This window comes from Leucopleurus acutus (genome assembly GCF_964270905.1).
Source record: "Leucopleurus acutus genome assembly, chromosome: 3".
NCBI classification, from domain to species: Eukaryota; Metazoa; Chordata; class Mammalia; order Artiodactyla; family Delphinidae; genus Leucopleurus; species Leucopleurus acutus.
Window position 1 is genome coordinate 84,421,151 of NC_139145.1, and position 14,330 is coordinate 84,435,480.

At 41.4% G+C, this 14,330-nt stretch overlaps 1 protein-coding gene across 8 annotated transcripts in view; it reads left to right on the top strand.

Annotated features, from left to right (window-relative positions):
- APC (APC regulator of WNT signaling pathway) overlaps positions 1-14,330 on the top strand; it is a 191,527-nt gene that overhangs the window by 50,201 nt on the left and 126,996 nt on the right. For 4 of the 8 annotated variants that reach the window (XM_082836188.1, XM_082836194.1, XM_082836195.1 and 1 more), the window contains exon 1: positions 3,838-3,942. The exons of 1 other annotated variant lie outside the window; for it this stretch is intronic. Coding sequence is in view for 3 of the 7 variants with exons in the window: in XM_082836197.1 (XP_082692323.1) it covers positions 3,778-3,942 (165 nt within the window). In the remaining 4 variants the exon portion in view is untranslated. Of the gene's footprint in view, positions 1-3,671; positions 3,943-14,330 lie in introns of those variants that run through there. 3 more of the 8 variants (XM_082836197.1, XM_082836198.1, XM_082836190.1) reach the window with 1 other exon arrangement.

Here is a 14,330-nt window from a genome sequence, read left to right on the forward strand (position 1 = left end):
ACACACACACACGATGGTGTATTTGTTTCTAGGGCTGCTGTAACAAAGTGCCACAAACTGGGAAGCTTAAAATAATGGGTATTTATTGTCTCACAGTTCTGGAGGCTATAAATCTGAAATCAAGGTATTGACAGGACCATGCTTCCTCGGAAACCTGCAGAGAAATCCTTGCTTGCCTCTTCCTAAATTCTAGTGGTTGGCTAGCAAACTTTGGTGTTCCTTGGCTTGTAGCTACATAACTCCAATCTTTGCCTTTGTCATCACATGGCTTTCTCCCTGTGTGTCTCTTTCTTCATATGGCTGTCTTCTTATAAGGACACTAGTTATTGGATTAGGGGTCCACCCTACTCTAGTATGACCTCTTTTTTTTTTTTTTTTTTTTTTTTTTGCGGTACGCGGGCCTCTCACTGTTGTGGCCTCTCCCGTTGCGGAGCACAGGCTCCCAACGCGCAGACTCAGCAGCCATGGTCCATGGGCGCAGCCGCTCTGGGGCATGCGGGATCCTCCCGGACTAGGGCACAAACCCGTGTCCCCTGCATCGGCAGGCGGACTCTCAACCACTGCGCCACCAGGGAAGCCCTAGTATGACCTCATTTTAACTTAACTAATTACATCAGCAATGATCCTACTCCCAGATAAGTTCATACTGGTTAGTACTTGAGATTAGGAATTCAACATATCTTCTGATGGGTGGGGGAATATTCAACCCATAACAGATGTTAACCATAAGAGGAGAGAATACCATAGTAACCAAAGACATTGCCTTGATTCCAGGATTTATTCCGAGGAGGAATCATACTGCAGTGGGGTAGAAGGTGGAGGAGTCTTTTTCGGTATATATTCCCACCCACTACTTGGTTTGCTTATGGACTAACTGGGTTTGGTTGACAAGTGTGTGTTATTGTGAGTTAACAGTATACAAACGATGGTGTATAATTCTGATGAGTAGATGGGATAAGTGACTGTTGCAGTAACCCTGTCACTCTTTGCCAGAGAACTGTCTTTGATGACTAAAGTATTACTTGGAACCTAGATGAAAGAGTTAGTCATACAGTAACAAGCCTAACTGAGGGAATGCACCCATTTTTCTGTATCTCCTCTTTGATCAAACATATAAAAGTTATTAATAAAAAGAAATACAAATTTTAAAAAGACATGAAAAGGAAATGGTAAAATGAGCTCTGCTCTAGTCTGAAAGAAAAGAATGACAGCAGTTTCCAATCAGGCCCTTTGTTGAGATCCTGCACAAGAATAGCAGTATGATTGGGATTCTTAAGTGGCAGTAGCTGAAATCGCTAATGAAAGCCTGCTAATGACACAGATTCAAATCACCAAACAAACCCATCTCGAAATCCAGTTTCGCTAGATGGGAAGGACATGGGCTTTAGGCTCGGCACTATCTCTTAATGTAGAACACTGGGCAAGTGACTTAATCTCTCTAAAGTTTTCTATGTATAAAAACAAGGATAACTACCTAGGAGGGGTGTAGTGAGGATTAAGTGTCTAGCAGAGTACACAGCACATATAATAGGTGCTCCATTAAATTGAAGCCTTTGTCCTTCTAGTTCTGCAAATATCAATATATGCAATACAGGGCTTCCCTGGTGGTGCAGTGGTTAGGAGTCTGCCTGCCAATGCAGGGGGCATGGGTTTGAGCCCTGGTCCAGGAAGATCCCACATGCTGCGGAGCAACTAAGCCCGTGCAGCACAACTACTGAGCCTGAGCTCTAGAGCCCTTGAGCCACAACTACTGAGCCCACGAGCCACAACTACTGAAGCCCATACACCTAGAGCCTGTGCTCCGCAACAAGAGAATCCACTGCAATGAGAAGCCTGCGCACCGCAACAAAGAGTAGCCCCGCTCACCGCAACTAGAAAGGCTGCGCGCAGCAACGAAGACCCGGCGCAGCCAAAAATAAATAAAATACATTTATTAAAAAAATATGCAATACAATCTCTGCCCACTACCCCACCATCACCTACTCTTTTTCATCTCATTCTCTTTCTCTCTCTCTCTCCCCCTCTCTCTCTCATTCCTATTTATAATCTAGCAGAGGAGAATAAACAGGAAATGACTTGCATTTAATTTTAAAAGCCAACAAGTGCAAAACAATGTAGTATACCATTGACTATTTAGGTGCTGACAAACTTCCACATTCATGAATACAACAAACATATTGAGTGACCACCCATGCCAGGCATGGAGCTAGGCATGGGGTATTCACTGGTACATGAAACATCTTCCCTCTCTCGTGGAGTTCACAGTTTAGTGGGGAGCCAGTGAAGAATAATGAACATATAATTTAAAAATATGTTGAGTGCCCTGGAAGAAATGATCAGGTGCAATGATGGAGACTAATGAGAGGGCAGGAGGGAGACTTAGTTTAGGAAGGATAGCCTTTCTGAGGTGACATTTAAACTGAAACATGAAAGATGACAAGCTAGATGTGTAAAGAACCAGAGCAAGGGTCTTCAAGACAGTGGAATCAGCACGTGCAGTGAGGCAGTCAGGAGCTAGAAGTGACTGAGGAGGAGTAGTTCGGGCAGTGTCACCGAGACAGAGGGGCCGCTTGGAGTAAACTCCAACTCTTACCATGGCCTCAATGCCCTACCTAATTTGGCCCCTGCCTCCCCCTGACCTCATTTCCTCCCCAGGTGTCCATGCCACCTATTCTTTCTGTTCCTTAAGTGCTGGTCTCATTCCCACCTCACGCCTCTGCTTTTGCTCTTTCCTCTGTCTGGAAGGTTCTGCCACAGATGGTCTCATGACTTCTAGCCCCTATGGTCAGTCAGGCCTCAGATCAAGTGTCATCTCTGGAGAGAGATCGCTCGCTAACTACCACTTCTCACTCTCCATCATCTTTTTGTGGTTTGTTATCTTCCCATCCGTTTTCACTATCGAGCATTATTTTGTTGATTTCTTTTAGTCTCTTATTGTTTATTTTCTCCCCTAGAATGTAAGTCCCATGAGTTTATATTACTTACTGCTATAAACCTAGAATCATATCTAGTATATAACAGACACTCAAATATTTGTTGAATTAATGCTGAATGAAATAAAGCTAAAGAGGTAACGCAAGGTAAAAGAACTGATCAAACTGTGTGACAGGGAGGACTTCCTAGAAGAGGTATGTTTTGAATTAAAATTGCGGGGTCAAGAGAGAGGAGGCCGTGTGCAGTTACAAAACAAGAATTTAGGAAATTACTCTCTCTTTCACTAGAAAAAAAGTTCGCTTTTTCACTAGATTATGAGCATCTTTAGCGCTGGAGCCGAGTTCTACTAATCTATCATCAGCGCCTAGCCTGGGACCTGGCACATAGTAGGCACGACACAGGTTTCTGCATAATGACTGTGGGCTGCGCAGAAGGGTGTATTAATCTGGCTGCAGTACAATTCAGGAAAAGCCGGCAGCACCCGTGCGAGGCAGAAGACAGCGACGCCGAAGCGGAACACAGCAGCCGTGCGCAGCGGCCGACACGGCTGCGCATTATATAGTTCCCTCTCCGCGAGGCTAGCGGACGCCGGCAACCTCGGCGCCACGCCTGCGCACTGCATTCTTCCCGCTTCCGACAAGATGGCGGAGGCCAAGTAGCGAGGGGGCGGGGTGTGGCCGCCGGAAACCCGGCCGCTGCTGGGGGGTGGGGAGGGGAGCCGCGGGTGAAGGCCCGGGAGCAGCGGGCTGATGCTGGCAGGATGCTGTTCCTGGGAAGCATTGTTGGCTACCGGTAAGGAAGGCGAAGCACAGAGTTGCCTTCCCAAGCCCCCCGGTGCCCCGTATGTACGCCTCCCTCGGCTCGGGTCCGGTCGCCGCGTTGCCTGCTTCGGTACCACCCTGTCCTCTCGGGTCCTGGAGCTCCGGCGGCGGCAGGGGCTGTGTCCGGCAGGAGAGGAAGCGCCGGGGCTGCGTCCGTTCTTCTGTCCGCGGGGCGAACGTCTGGCAGGTGAGTGAAGCTGCAAGCTTCGGCGTCTCCTCCTTTGGCAGACCTTTGTCGGCTTTGCCCCGCCGTTACTTAGACCCTAGTGGTGCTCAGCCGGACCCTGCCGCTCCCTTGTGTCCACGTCCCACCCCCTCCCCGCCCCGCGCCCTCTTTCAGGCCTCCAGTTGGCCCCTGGCTTTGCAGGTCCTCCGTTCTCACCCAGTGGGTGGGGGTTACGACGCCTGACGCTCTCCGCACCTTTCCTGGCTCCTAGTGAAGCGTCAGCCCTGCAAGCGGTCTCTCCTTCGCGTTAGGTGGGTGGGTCGTCCTGTTTTAGTCGCCTCCCCATCTTCCTGGTTTCGCTTCTTGCTTCCTTTAAAAGTTTTTAACTGGGGAGCTTAGCCGATAGCCTGGCTTACAGAGTTACAAAGAAAAAGCTTGTTATCCAGAGGCCAGTGGATTTTGTTCACCTTGTTGGGGGAATCCAGTCCCCAGGAGACTGGGGTGGTTTGGGAGAGTTTGACTCCTTGACCCATCGAACTCCTGCAGAGTTGAGGAATGGTGCCGGTGACGGCAAATGATTGATCATCTAAATTAATCTTTTTCTGACTATCGCAAATCTGGTCTGTAAACTTTGGGTGGGGGACGTAAGTGTTCTAGATCTAGGGGAAGAATTGGGAAGTGTTCGTTTCTTAAAAAGAAGGCTTTATGAATGTAAGAAATGTTATAGTACAAGAAAGGGTGATTTAAGTGATTCTTTTATTCAGTGTTAGCTTACATTGTCCACTGAAGCCTTAGAATCCCGTACTGTCCAAGCCCTTTGTTTTATTTAGAAAGGACTAAAATGGAGAAAAAGCTTTTTAAACTCAAAACGTCTCAAATTTCTTGAATTCTCAGTTGTTGCTACTACTTAACAATCTTTATAGTACTTGATATTTTCTGTTAAATTTAGCCTGTGCCAGTCTTATTTCTCCTTCCTTTAATATTGGGGCAAGAGTAGTCAGAATTATTGGTGTAAGAAGTTGTCCTAAATAACATGGTACCTTGCCAGAGTTCATAAGTGCAAACTGCAGGATCGAAGTGGTTGGGGAGGAAGTTGCCATGGCTGATTCTCCCATCTTTTCCTGTAGTTGGATAATGTGTCAAGAGCCCCAGAATGGTAAAAATGAGGTTATAAATATAAATGGCACCTTATCCATTGAAATTGCAAATGGGTGGACCTTTTAAAATTAACATTAAATTGAGTGATATCATTTTGTTGAAGCTCTGCTAGATGCTCTCCAAAGCTATTAAAGCACAAACTATCCTTGCCCTATTTGAATTCTATACTAAAGATCTTTAACAGGTGGGTTACAATTGGCTTGACAGGTTTTTTACTTTTCATTCTTCATGACACACATCTGCCTTACCCTTTATTGTAGACTTTTGACTTTGGAGCTAGAATTGTTCATTTTAAAAGGAGAGGAGGTAGTTTAATGTTTGATTCCTGTATGGGCTAATTAATTCATTTGTTTGTTGCTAGCCTTCACTTTTCTACAACCAAGGACTGCATGTTTTTAGAGCTGGTTGTCTCTCAGTTTTGTGCTTTAAGCTGAAAGGATGTAGGACTGCTGAGCCCCAGTCAGTGGCTCACTGCCCTGGGCATTGTGTCGAGACCTTTCTGGCCACAAACAATCACTCTTCCACCTTAATGGAACCTGTTTTCTCTCTCTTTCTCTCCCCCTCTTCCTCTCTTTAGGAAAACACTCCTCTTTGTCTCTCTATTCATTCAACCCATTAGCCTACTGCTGCAACTCATTTGCCTCCCCGTGTAACTAGGATCCCATGGTCATCAGTTTTTACCAAGCTGTCACTGATGCTTTAGAATGCTTTACTTTCTGTAGATTTATCTTTCTAGTCCCCTGTCCTGAACAAGTCTCATCACTAGCTTTGTCAGTTTGACCCCAGAAATCCTGAAGGATACAAGAGACAGTTATGTGAGGATGTTGGTTTGCTTCCATACCAATTAGTGTTCTGCTTATCTGCTGGATCTTTAGTGTTGATTGTGTTCCTTTTTGTCTTGCTTCCTGAAGGTTTTTATAGCAAAGAACTCTTACTTTCCTGAGAAAAATCTCAGCCATCTGAGGTATAATCTTTTCTATCTTGGTATCATTTCCTTATTTACTCATATCTCAAGAGAAGAAATGTCCTTCCTTTTTTTTAAAGAGCAACCTTCTCCAGATGTGTCCACGATCATCCCTCTCCATCTTTCTTTCTCCATAATTGTCCAATATCACTCCTTTTTCAGTCTCTCCCTCTCTAGCCTATATACATGTTTATGTATACCTTTTCCAGGGCTGCCAAAATACAGTGCTCTGTGCTGTGCAATTCAGGGAGGCCAGTCTGAATCTTGAGCCTGTTGTGCCACTGTATTTTTACTCTTTAAGCCCAGGAGCCTGGTATAGTAGGAAGAACATTGATTTTTAAGCCACATAGATCTGGTTTTGAAGTCTGCTAAAACCAATTTACTGGCTATGTGTCTGTGGGCAAGTTACTACTGAGACTCTATTCTTTATCTATAAAATAGAATGTTACAGTTACCTCACAGAGTTGTAATAGAAAGAGTTTAACCCATGTTACATGTCTTTCCAAGGGTTTGATACATTATGGAGTTCTTAAAAATATAAATTATTCTTTCCTTTACACTCTGACTTCCTTTACCATTTCAGCACTGAAATTGCTTTTTTAAGTCACCTATGACAGTCTAATTACCAAATCTAATGGCCTTTCCTCAGTCATCCTTGGTTTCCTTAGACCATTTTTGAAATACATTCTATAGGAATAAAATCTGATTTCTTGGTTCTTGTGCATTGTACTTCCTGATTCTCTTACTTCTCTGAAAACTTCTTTGCATTTCCTGCACTGTCTTGATTTTGCTCTCCCTGCTAAACATATATGTTTCCTACATCAGTTAGGATGCAAACTGAACGTAAAAACAAAAGAAATGTATTAGCTCAGGTAATTGGCAAGTGCGTAGGTAGAATTGGTTTAAAGAGTAGTTTGTTCATAAACTTAGCTTTGTTATCAGGGCAGAGGTTCTGCTTTTCTGCTTTTCGCTAAACTTTGTCCTCCTGTTTGGGCTTCATGCTCAGACTGGCTTCCCTTCTAGAAAAAGACAGGTGTCGGCAATGCTCGAGTTAAACTCTTCTTCATTGACTTTCAAAGAGAGAAAGCTTCTCTTTTAGCCTTTGCCCAAAAGTCCTAAGCTTTACTTTGATTGAACAAATGGAGAAGATCATGCTGCCAAGTCTGTCACAATAGCTTTGTCAAGAGGGATGGAACTATTCTAATTGGCCTAATCAGTGGATAAATCCCATCTAAAATGAGAGGGAGGTGGAATGGATCATGGGGAGATAGCAAGCGTTTTCAGGGGTTTCTTTGCTTTTCACTGTGTTCTCTTGGTGATCATTTCCTCTTTTAAATGATGTAAGTCATCATTTTTGTGTGTGTGTTTCTCAGTGCTGTAACTACTTCCCTTCTACCCCTTGCTATATATATCTCTACCTTAGATGTACTAATGTAAGCTTACCTCATACCACACTGAGTCAATTGGATTTCCATCCACCTACCGTCACCTAAGGTGTTTACATGTGCATGTGTGAAGGTATATATATATTCCTTTTCCTCCTGATTTCCTTTTTCTAACCACCTTTCTCTCAGCCACCCAGTCTTGAAATCTTGTAGTCATCTTGGTTCTTCTCCCACTTTCATTCAGATATCAGAGCTTGAACATACCTTATATTAGTTTGGCCCCAGGTTACATAACACTGATCTAACAGTGATTTAAACAGTATCTTGCATAGAAAGAAGTTCAGAGTTGGAGGATTCCATGGTGAGTCAGTTTAACAGCACAATGATGTTATCAAGGATCCAAATGCTTTTAATCTTTATCCACAGCTGCTGACCTTTGTGCTCAGGTTTATCCTCTCATGGCTGCATGTTGCTCTTTCTGCTCCAGGCATCACTTTCTTACATAGCCACCAAAGACAGGAGGAAGTTTGCCCTCCCATCTCTTGATGAGGCAAGTAAACCCTTCACTGAAGCCCTGTATCAGATGTCATCCTGGCATGCTTATGCCCTAGTTGCAAGGGGGCTGGAAAAACCAATATCTGGCATTTCAGTCTAGAAGGAAATTAGGTGAATGGCTGCAGGGAAGGTAACCAACAATGTCAGTGACATATCTCGATAGTATTGTATGGAGAAGTAAGCTTAAATAAATGAGAATTTTCAGATAGTATTAGCAAACTTAAAGCACTGAGTTGATATGAGCTATACATGGGATTTTGGCCAATCATTAAGATAGTCATAGATGACTGATTAAAATTGGATTATTATATAAAATTAGGATATTTGAGTGGTATATCCCAGTTATTTTAAGGTTGTTGTTAAGTACACTTACGCATGCACTGTGAGAAATGGATATATATATATAACAACTATTAGGGAATAGATTTGTGGTTCCCCTTGGAGGTGGGAGGTATTTGGAAATATATGGGGATATTTTTGGTTGTCATAGTGATTGTGAGGTCCTACTGACAATTACCAGGTAGAGACCAGGTACACTGAGTGTCCTGTGATGTTTGCCCACAAAATAAGAATTGTCCCTTCCAAAATGCCAGTAGTACCCCTATACACTGAAATAGCAAATGCTTTGGTTTTTGAAAGAATTCACTGAGACTCATCTGTATACTTATATTACAAGTGACAGAAAACCAAATTCAAACTGCTTAAACAGTAAAAGGCATGATTAGATCTTGTAATTGAACTTCAGCTAGGGCTTCATCCAGCCTGAAATCATCAAGGACTTGGCTCAGTTTCTCTGTGATTCGTTCTGCTCTGTCATTCCCCTTGTTTTGATTTCATTCTCAAGCTAGCTTATCTCATGGTAGCAAATTACTGTAACATTTTCAGACTTAATACTCTCATTTCATATATAAGGTAAAGTGAAGAATATCTTTTGTATTTGATTTTGCAAGTATTTGTTGATTACTTCCTCCATTATGTTACAACTTATGTATCTCTATTACATGTCATACTCAATGGGTATTATTTTTATCTCACGAACTACCTTGTCTTACTTATCTTTGTATTCTTAATGTCCAGAATACTCTCTGGCTTAATGGTACACAGTAACCATTTATGGAAAGAATTAATGAATGATGGAGGAAGGATATGGGAAGGGGCAGGGAAATACAAGAAGGCCCCATTCCTTCAGTAGTTGTTAATTGAACCTTGAATTACGAACATTGTACTCCTTCTACCACCAAAGTATGTGTGTAATGCTCTTGTGATTGCATATGAATTCATTTGAAAGCCTTACTGAATTCTAGTAGTGTTTTGTCATTATTTTCTCAACAAAAGTAAAACCAATTACCATCATTCATTCATTCAACAAATATTTTTGAGAGCCTGCTGTTTGCATATAATGTGACAACAGTGGGAAACAAAACAGAGCCTATGCTTTCTTTGAGCTTAAATGTTAGTGAGGGAGACAGTAGACATTATACAGGTGTGCACACTCACACACATACACTCACACACATCAGGTAGCTAATAGGCTTTGAAGTAAAATAAAATAGGTTTCAGGGGATAAAAAGTAATGGGATACTACTTCAGCCAGGTTGATGAGGGAAGGCTTTTTGAGAAGCCCTTTGAGCTGAGAGACCTGAATGAAGTGGAGTAAGCCATGGAACTATCTGGGGGAAAATGTTCAGGTAGAAGAAGCAGCGACTTCTAAGATAGAAGTAAGTGTCTGTGGCATGTTGGAAGAACAACACAGAGGCTAGTGTGGCTGAAGTAGAGAGAGAAGGGGAGTGTGGCAGAAGAGGTGGTAGGACAGGTACACAGAGGTTAGATCAAGTAGGGTTTTGAAGGTCATTTGAAGACTTGATTTTATTGTGTGAGATGGAAACCATTGAAGGGTGTTAAGCATGGGAATATCCAGGTTTGACTTGTTTTTTGAGAGGTTTTACTCTGGCTATGTGTAGAAAATTGATTGTATGAGGCAAGAATGGAAGCAGGAAGACCAGTTAGGAAAATCTTACAGTCATCTAGGTTGGAAATATGGTGCTTGGGCAGGGTTGTCGTGGTGGAGGGCCAGAGAAGTGGTCAGATTTGTGGTATATTTAGAAAGTAAAGTAATGAGAATTCATTGATGGAATTGATGTGGAGTGTGAGGGAAAGAGAAATAAAGGATGACTCCAAATTTTTTGACATGAGCAACTGGTTGAAAGATGGTATATCTTATTGAGATAGAGACTATGGGGCAAGGGTTAGGGGTCGGTGGGAAGCAGGTTTGGAAACTTAAATCAGGAGATTTGTTGTGGATGTGGCTTTGTTTGAAATACCTATTACATAGACCAACTGGAGACATTCAATAGGTATATATATTCAATGCTAGAGATAAACATTTGGAACATTTGGCAACATTTGGAAATTATCAGTATATAGATGGTATTTAGGGCCATGGGACCAGATGAGATCACCTGGGGAGTGAGAATGGAATTCATGAAACATTTTGGTACTAAAAATGGGTTCTTATATCGAAGATTAGGAGCTACTGTTTTGGACAATAATAGTTATAGCATCCCAAGTATGGAGAGCGTAGTGAGTAAATCTCTGAGAAAGAGGTGGAACTTGACCTGGACTTCAAAGGATACAAAGGATAGAAAAGGCTTTTTTCTTCTATCATGCCAAGCATAGTGCCTGGCTTGTGGTGAACAGTCTAAGGTGCTGGTGAATGAACAAAAAAGCATTTAGGCTGGGGAACAGCTTGAGCAGAGGTATGGCAGCAGGCAAAGTTTACAGTGTTTTAAAAGAAAGTCAGAGAACTAAAGAAGACAGTTTGTGTTGGGCGAGTAGTGAAAAGTAGGATTGAGTTAGTCTGTTCAAGGCTTTAAATGCTAAAATGCCAGTTATATTCAACCCTATGATCTAATGATTTCCAACTCTATTTCAGTTGTTAGCACAGTGCCTCTTAGTTCCTGGCCTCTAATAGATGCTTAGTAAACATTGAGTAAGTGAATGTGGAATTCCCAACATGTAAGCTTTATCTTTACAGTATTTTCTCTCTCTCAATAAAGTATACTGGGTTGCAAAGTATAGTAAGTCATATGGGGATAACCTTATGTTTGCTTCGATTTATTATTATTTCTAATGATAAGCTTTAAAAACAGTTATATTTTATTATTGATATCAGATTACTTGTGACATCTCTCAAAACTGGTCAGAAAACACCAGGGTTGGCAACACCGAGGTAGAAAAATGGCTGCTTAAGAAACTGAGGAGCCATTAGCAGTCTTATATTCAGAGACCAACAGTTATTTTGTTTTTATAGGAATAACTACTTGAAGCTTGTTTATAGATCATTTTCTCCTTTAGCTGTCAAGGAGCAAACTGTTGTACAATTATGGGAATGTTATTAGCAAGAAAATTGGAGATGATATATCTTTGAGGATCTAATTAAAGTTATAATATTTTAAATACTAAATAATTAGAAATTATCTCTGTTCTAAGTAATTAGCATATCATAGACTACACAATTTAAATGTTAGAAAATAATTTATCTGAATAAAATCATACTGAGATAAAAATTGAAATATTAAAGTTATATTTTAAAGTAACTTATTTAATATTTAGGATACTTTAGATTTGTGATTATTTTCTTCAGTTCTTTTTTTTGGCTGTGTTGTGTCTTCGTAGCTGCGCGCAGGTTTTCTCTAATTGCGGTGAGCGGGGGCTACTCTTCGTCGCGGTGCACAGGCTTCTCATCGTGGTGGCTTCTCTTGTTGCAGAGCATGGGCTCTAGGCACATGGGCCTCAGTAGTTGTGGCATGCGGGCTCAGTAGTTGTGGCTCACAGGCTCTAGAGCACAGGCTCAGCAGTTGTGGTGCACAGGCCCATTTGCTCCGCGGCATGTGGGATCTTCCTGGACCAGGGCTCGAACCCGTGTCCCATGCATTGGCAGGTGGATTCTTAACCACTGCGCCACCAGGGAAGCCCCTTTTTCAGTTCTTATATACCCCTTTACTAAATTTTTATGTAGTCATTAAAGAAAATTCAGGAAATGCAATAAAAAGTACAGATTAAAAAAAAAGTACACACGACATTCATAAGCTTATCATATGAAGAAAACCAGTGTAGTTTTTGTCTCTCCCAACCCCTCCCTCCATCTTTCCCTACCCTCCCTCCCTCCCTCTCTCATTTTCTCCTTTGTCTGTGCCCAGCACTTTTCCCCCCTTTATAGTATAAACATGTGTATGTATTTCTAATTTTTAAAAAATTAGGTTATATACATTTCTTGGAATATTTTGTAAATCTTATTTTTATTGACTGTATAATAATCCCATTATAAAAATTATTTTTCTTAACTATTTCCTGTAGTTGGTTATTTAGTTGTTTTCTATTTTATTATCATATGGGCAATGAACATCTTGACACATTATGGATATTTTTTCTCTTTATCTTGGTCTTTTTCCTTAGGATAGGCTTATAGATGATGGAGTTAACTGGATAAGGCTTCATGGCCTTATTCAATTAAACATTTTTAAGGTTTATGAAACATATTGCCAAATTGTACAACGTTTTATAGGCCCAAAAAATGTTAAGTGGTTTGAAAGTACGGTAATCATAACTGGGAAAAAATTAGGACCTACAGAGTTGCTGAGCTTTAGTGATAGCCTAGATCAACCTTTTGTTCATCTCCAAGTATTTCTTTCTTTTTTGTCTTTAACATATATTTCAAAGAGTACATAAAACATAACATGAAGAATTTAATGTGTTACTGTAAACACACATGAAGTCATTACTCTGGTCAAGAAATAGAGCACTGCCATCATCCCAGAGATACTCTCCCTTCTGGTTCCTGATCTCAAAAGAGAAAGCTTGGGGCTTCCCTGGTGGCGCAGTGGTTGAGAGTCTGCCTGCCGATGCAGGGGACACGGGTTCGTGCCCCGGTCCAGGAGGATCCCACATGCCGTGGAGCGGCTGGGCCCGTGAGCCATGGCCGCTGAGCCTGCGCGTCCGGAGCCTGTGCTCCGCAGTGGGAGAGGCCACAGCAGTGAGAGGTCCGCGTACCGCAAGAAAAAAAAAAAAGAGAAAGCTTTTACTCTTTGACTCCAAGTATGTTTGCTGAATGTTCGTTTTCTGTTCTATTTTGTTTTTGTGAAAACCTTTATCATGTTAAAGAAGTTCGCTCCTATACCTAGTTTACTAAGAATTTTGTGTTTTGTTCTGTTTGTTTGAATTTAATGCTTTTTTTTGTTGCTGTTGAAGCTTTTCATTGCCATATGAATTTTCTCCTTTACTGTGTTAATATATTGAATTATATATTATTTAAAATGCTAAACCTAACCTGATTCCTGAGATAAACCTAATTTGGCTTTACCGTATTATTCTTTTTATATATTTCTGGATTCAGTTTGTTAATATTTTGCTAATGGTTTTGCATCAGTGTTCATGAGTGACGTGACCTATATTGTCCTTGTCAGGATTTGAAATCAGCAGTCAACATTATGCTAGCCTTGTAAAATGAGCTGACCCTCATTTTCTATTCTGGAAAAGTTTGTGTTCGACTAGAATTATTTTTTCTTTAAATTTTTGCGAGGATCTGGCAGAGAAGCCATCTGGGCTGGGAATTTAATTTGTGGAAAGGTTTTTATTTATTTTATTTAATATATGATTTGTGTTTATTTTACCATTTTTGCTTTCTTTTTTCCAATTTATGTTTTTAATTTTTAATTTATTTTTTGGCTGCATTGGGTCTTCGTTGCTTGCACGGGCTTTCTCTAGTTGCGGTGAATGGGGGCTACTCTTTGTTGCAGTGCGTGGGCTTCTCATTGCAGTGGCTTCTCTTGTTGTGGAGCACGGGCTCTAGGCACGCGGGCTTCAGTAGTTGCAGCACACAGGCCATAGAGCACGTGGGCTTCAGTAGTTGTGGCACATGTGCTCAGTAGTTGTGATGCGCAGGCTCAGTAGTTGTGGTGCATGGGCTTAGTTGGTCCGTGGCATGTGGGATCTTCCCAGCCCAGGGATCGAACCTGTGTCCCCTGCATTGGCAGGCAGATTCTTAACCACTGCACCACCAGGGAAGTCCCAGAAAGGTTTTTAATTACTAATTTGATTTCTCATTTTTAAGCCTATTCAGGTTTTCTGTTTCTTGATTATTTTGGTATTTCCCCCCTAAGAGGTTGTCTTTTTCATCTAAACTTTTAAATTTACTGACATAAAATTGTTTATAGTAAATATCATTAACCTTTTAATGACTGCAGGAAAGAATTACCTTCTCATGTCTGCTATAGGCTTTATGTACGTTTTCTTTTTCCTTTGTAAGTCTCACTGGAGATTTAGTAGTCTTTCAAAAGAACCAAATTTTG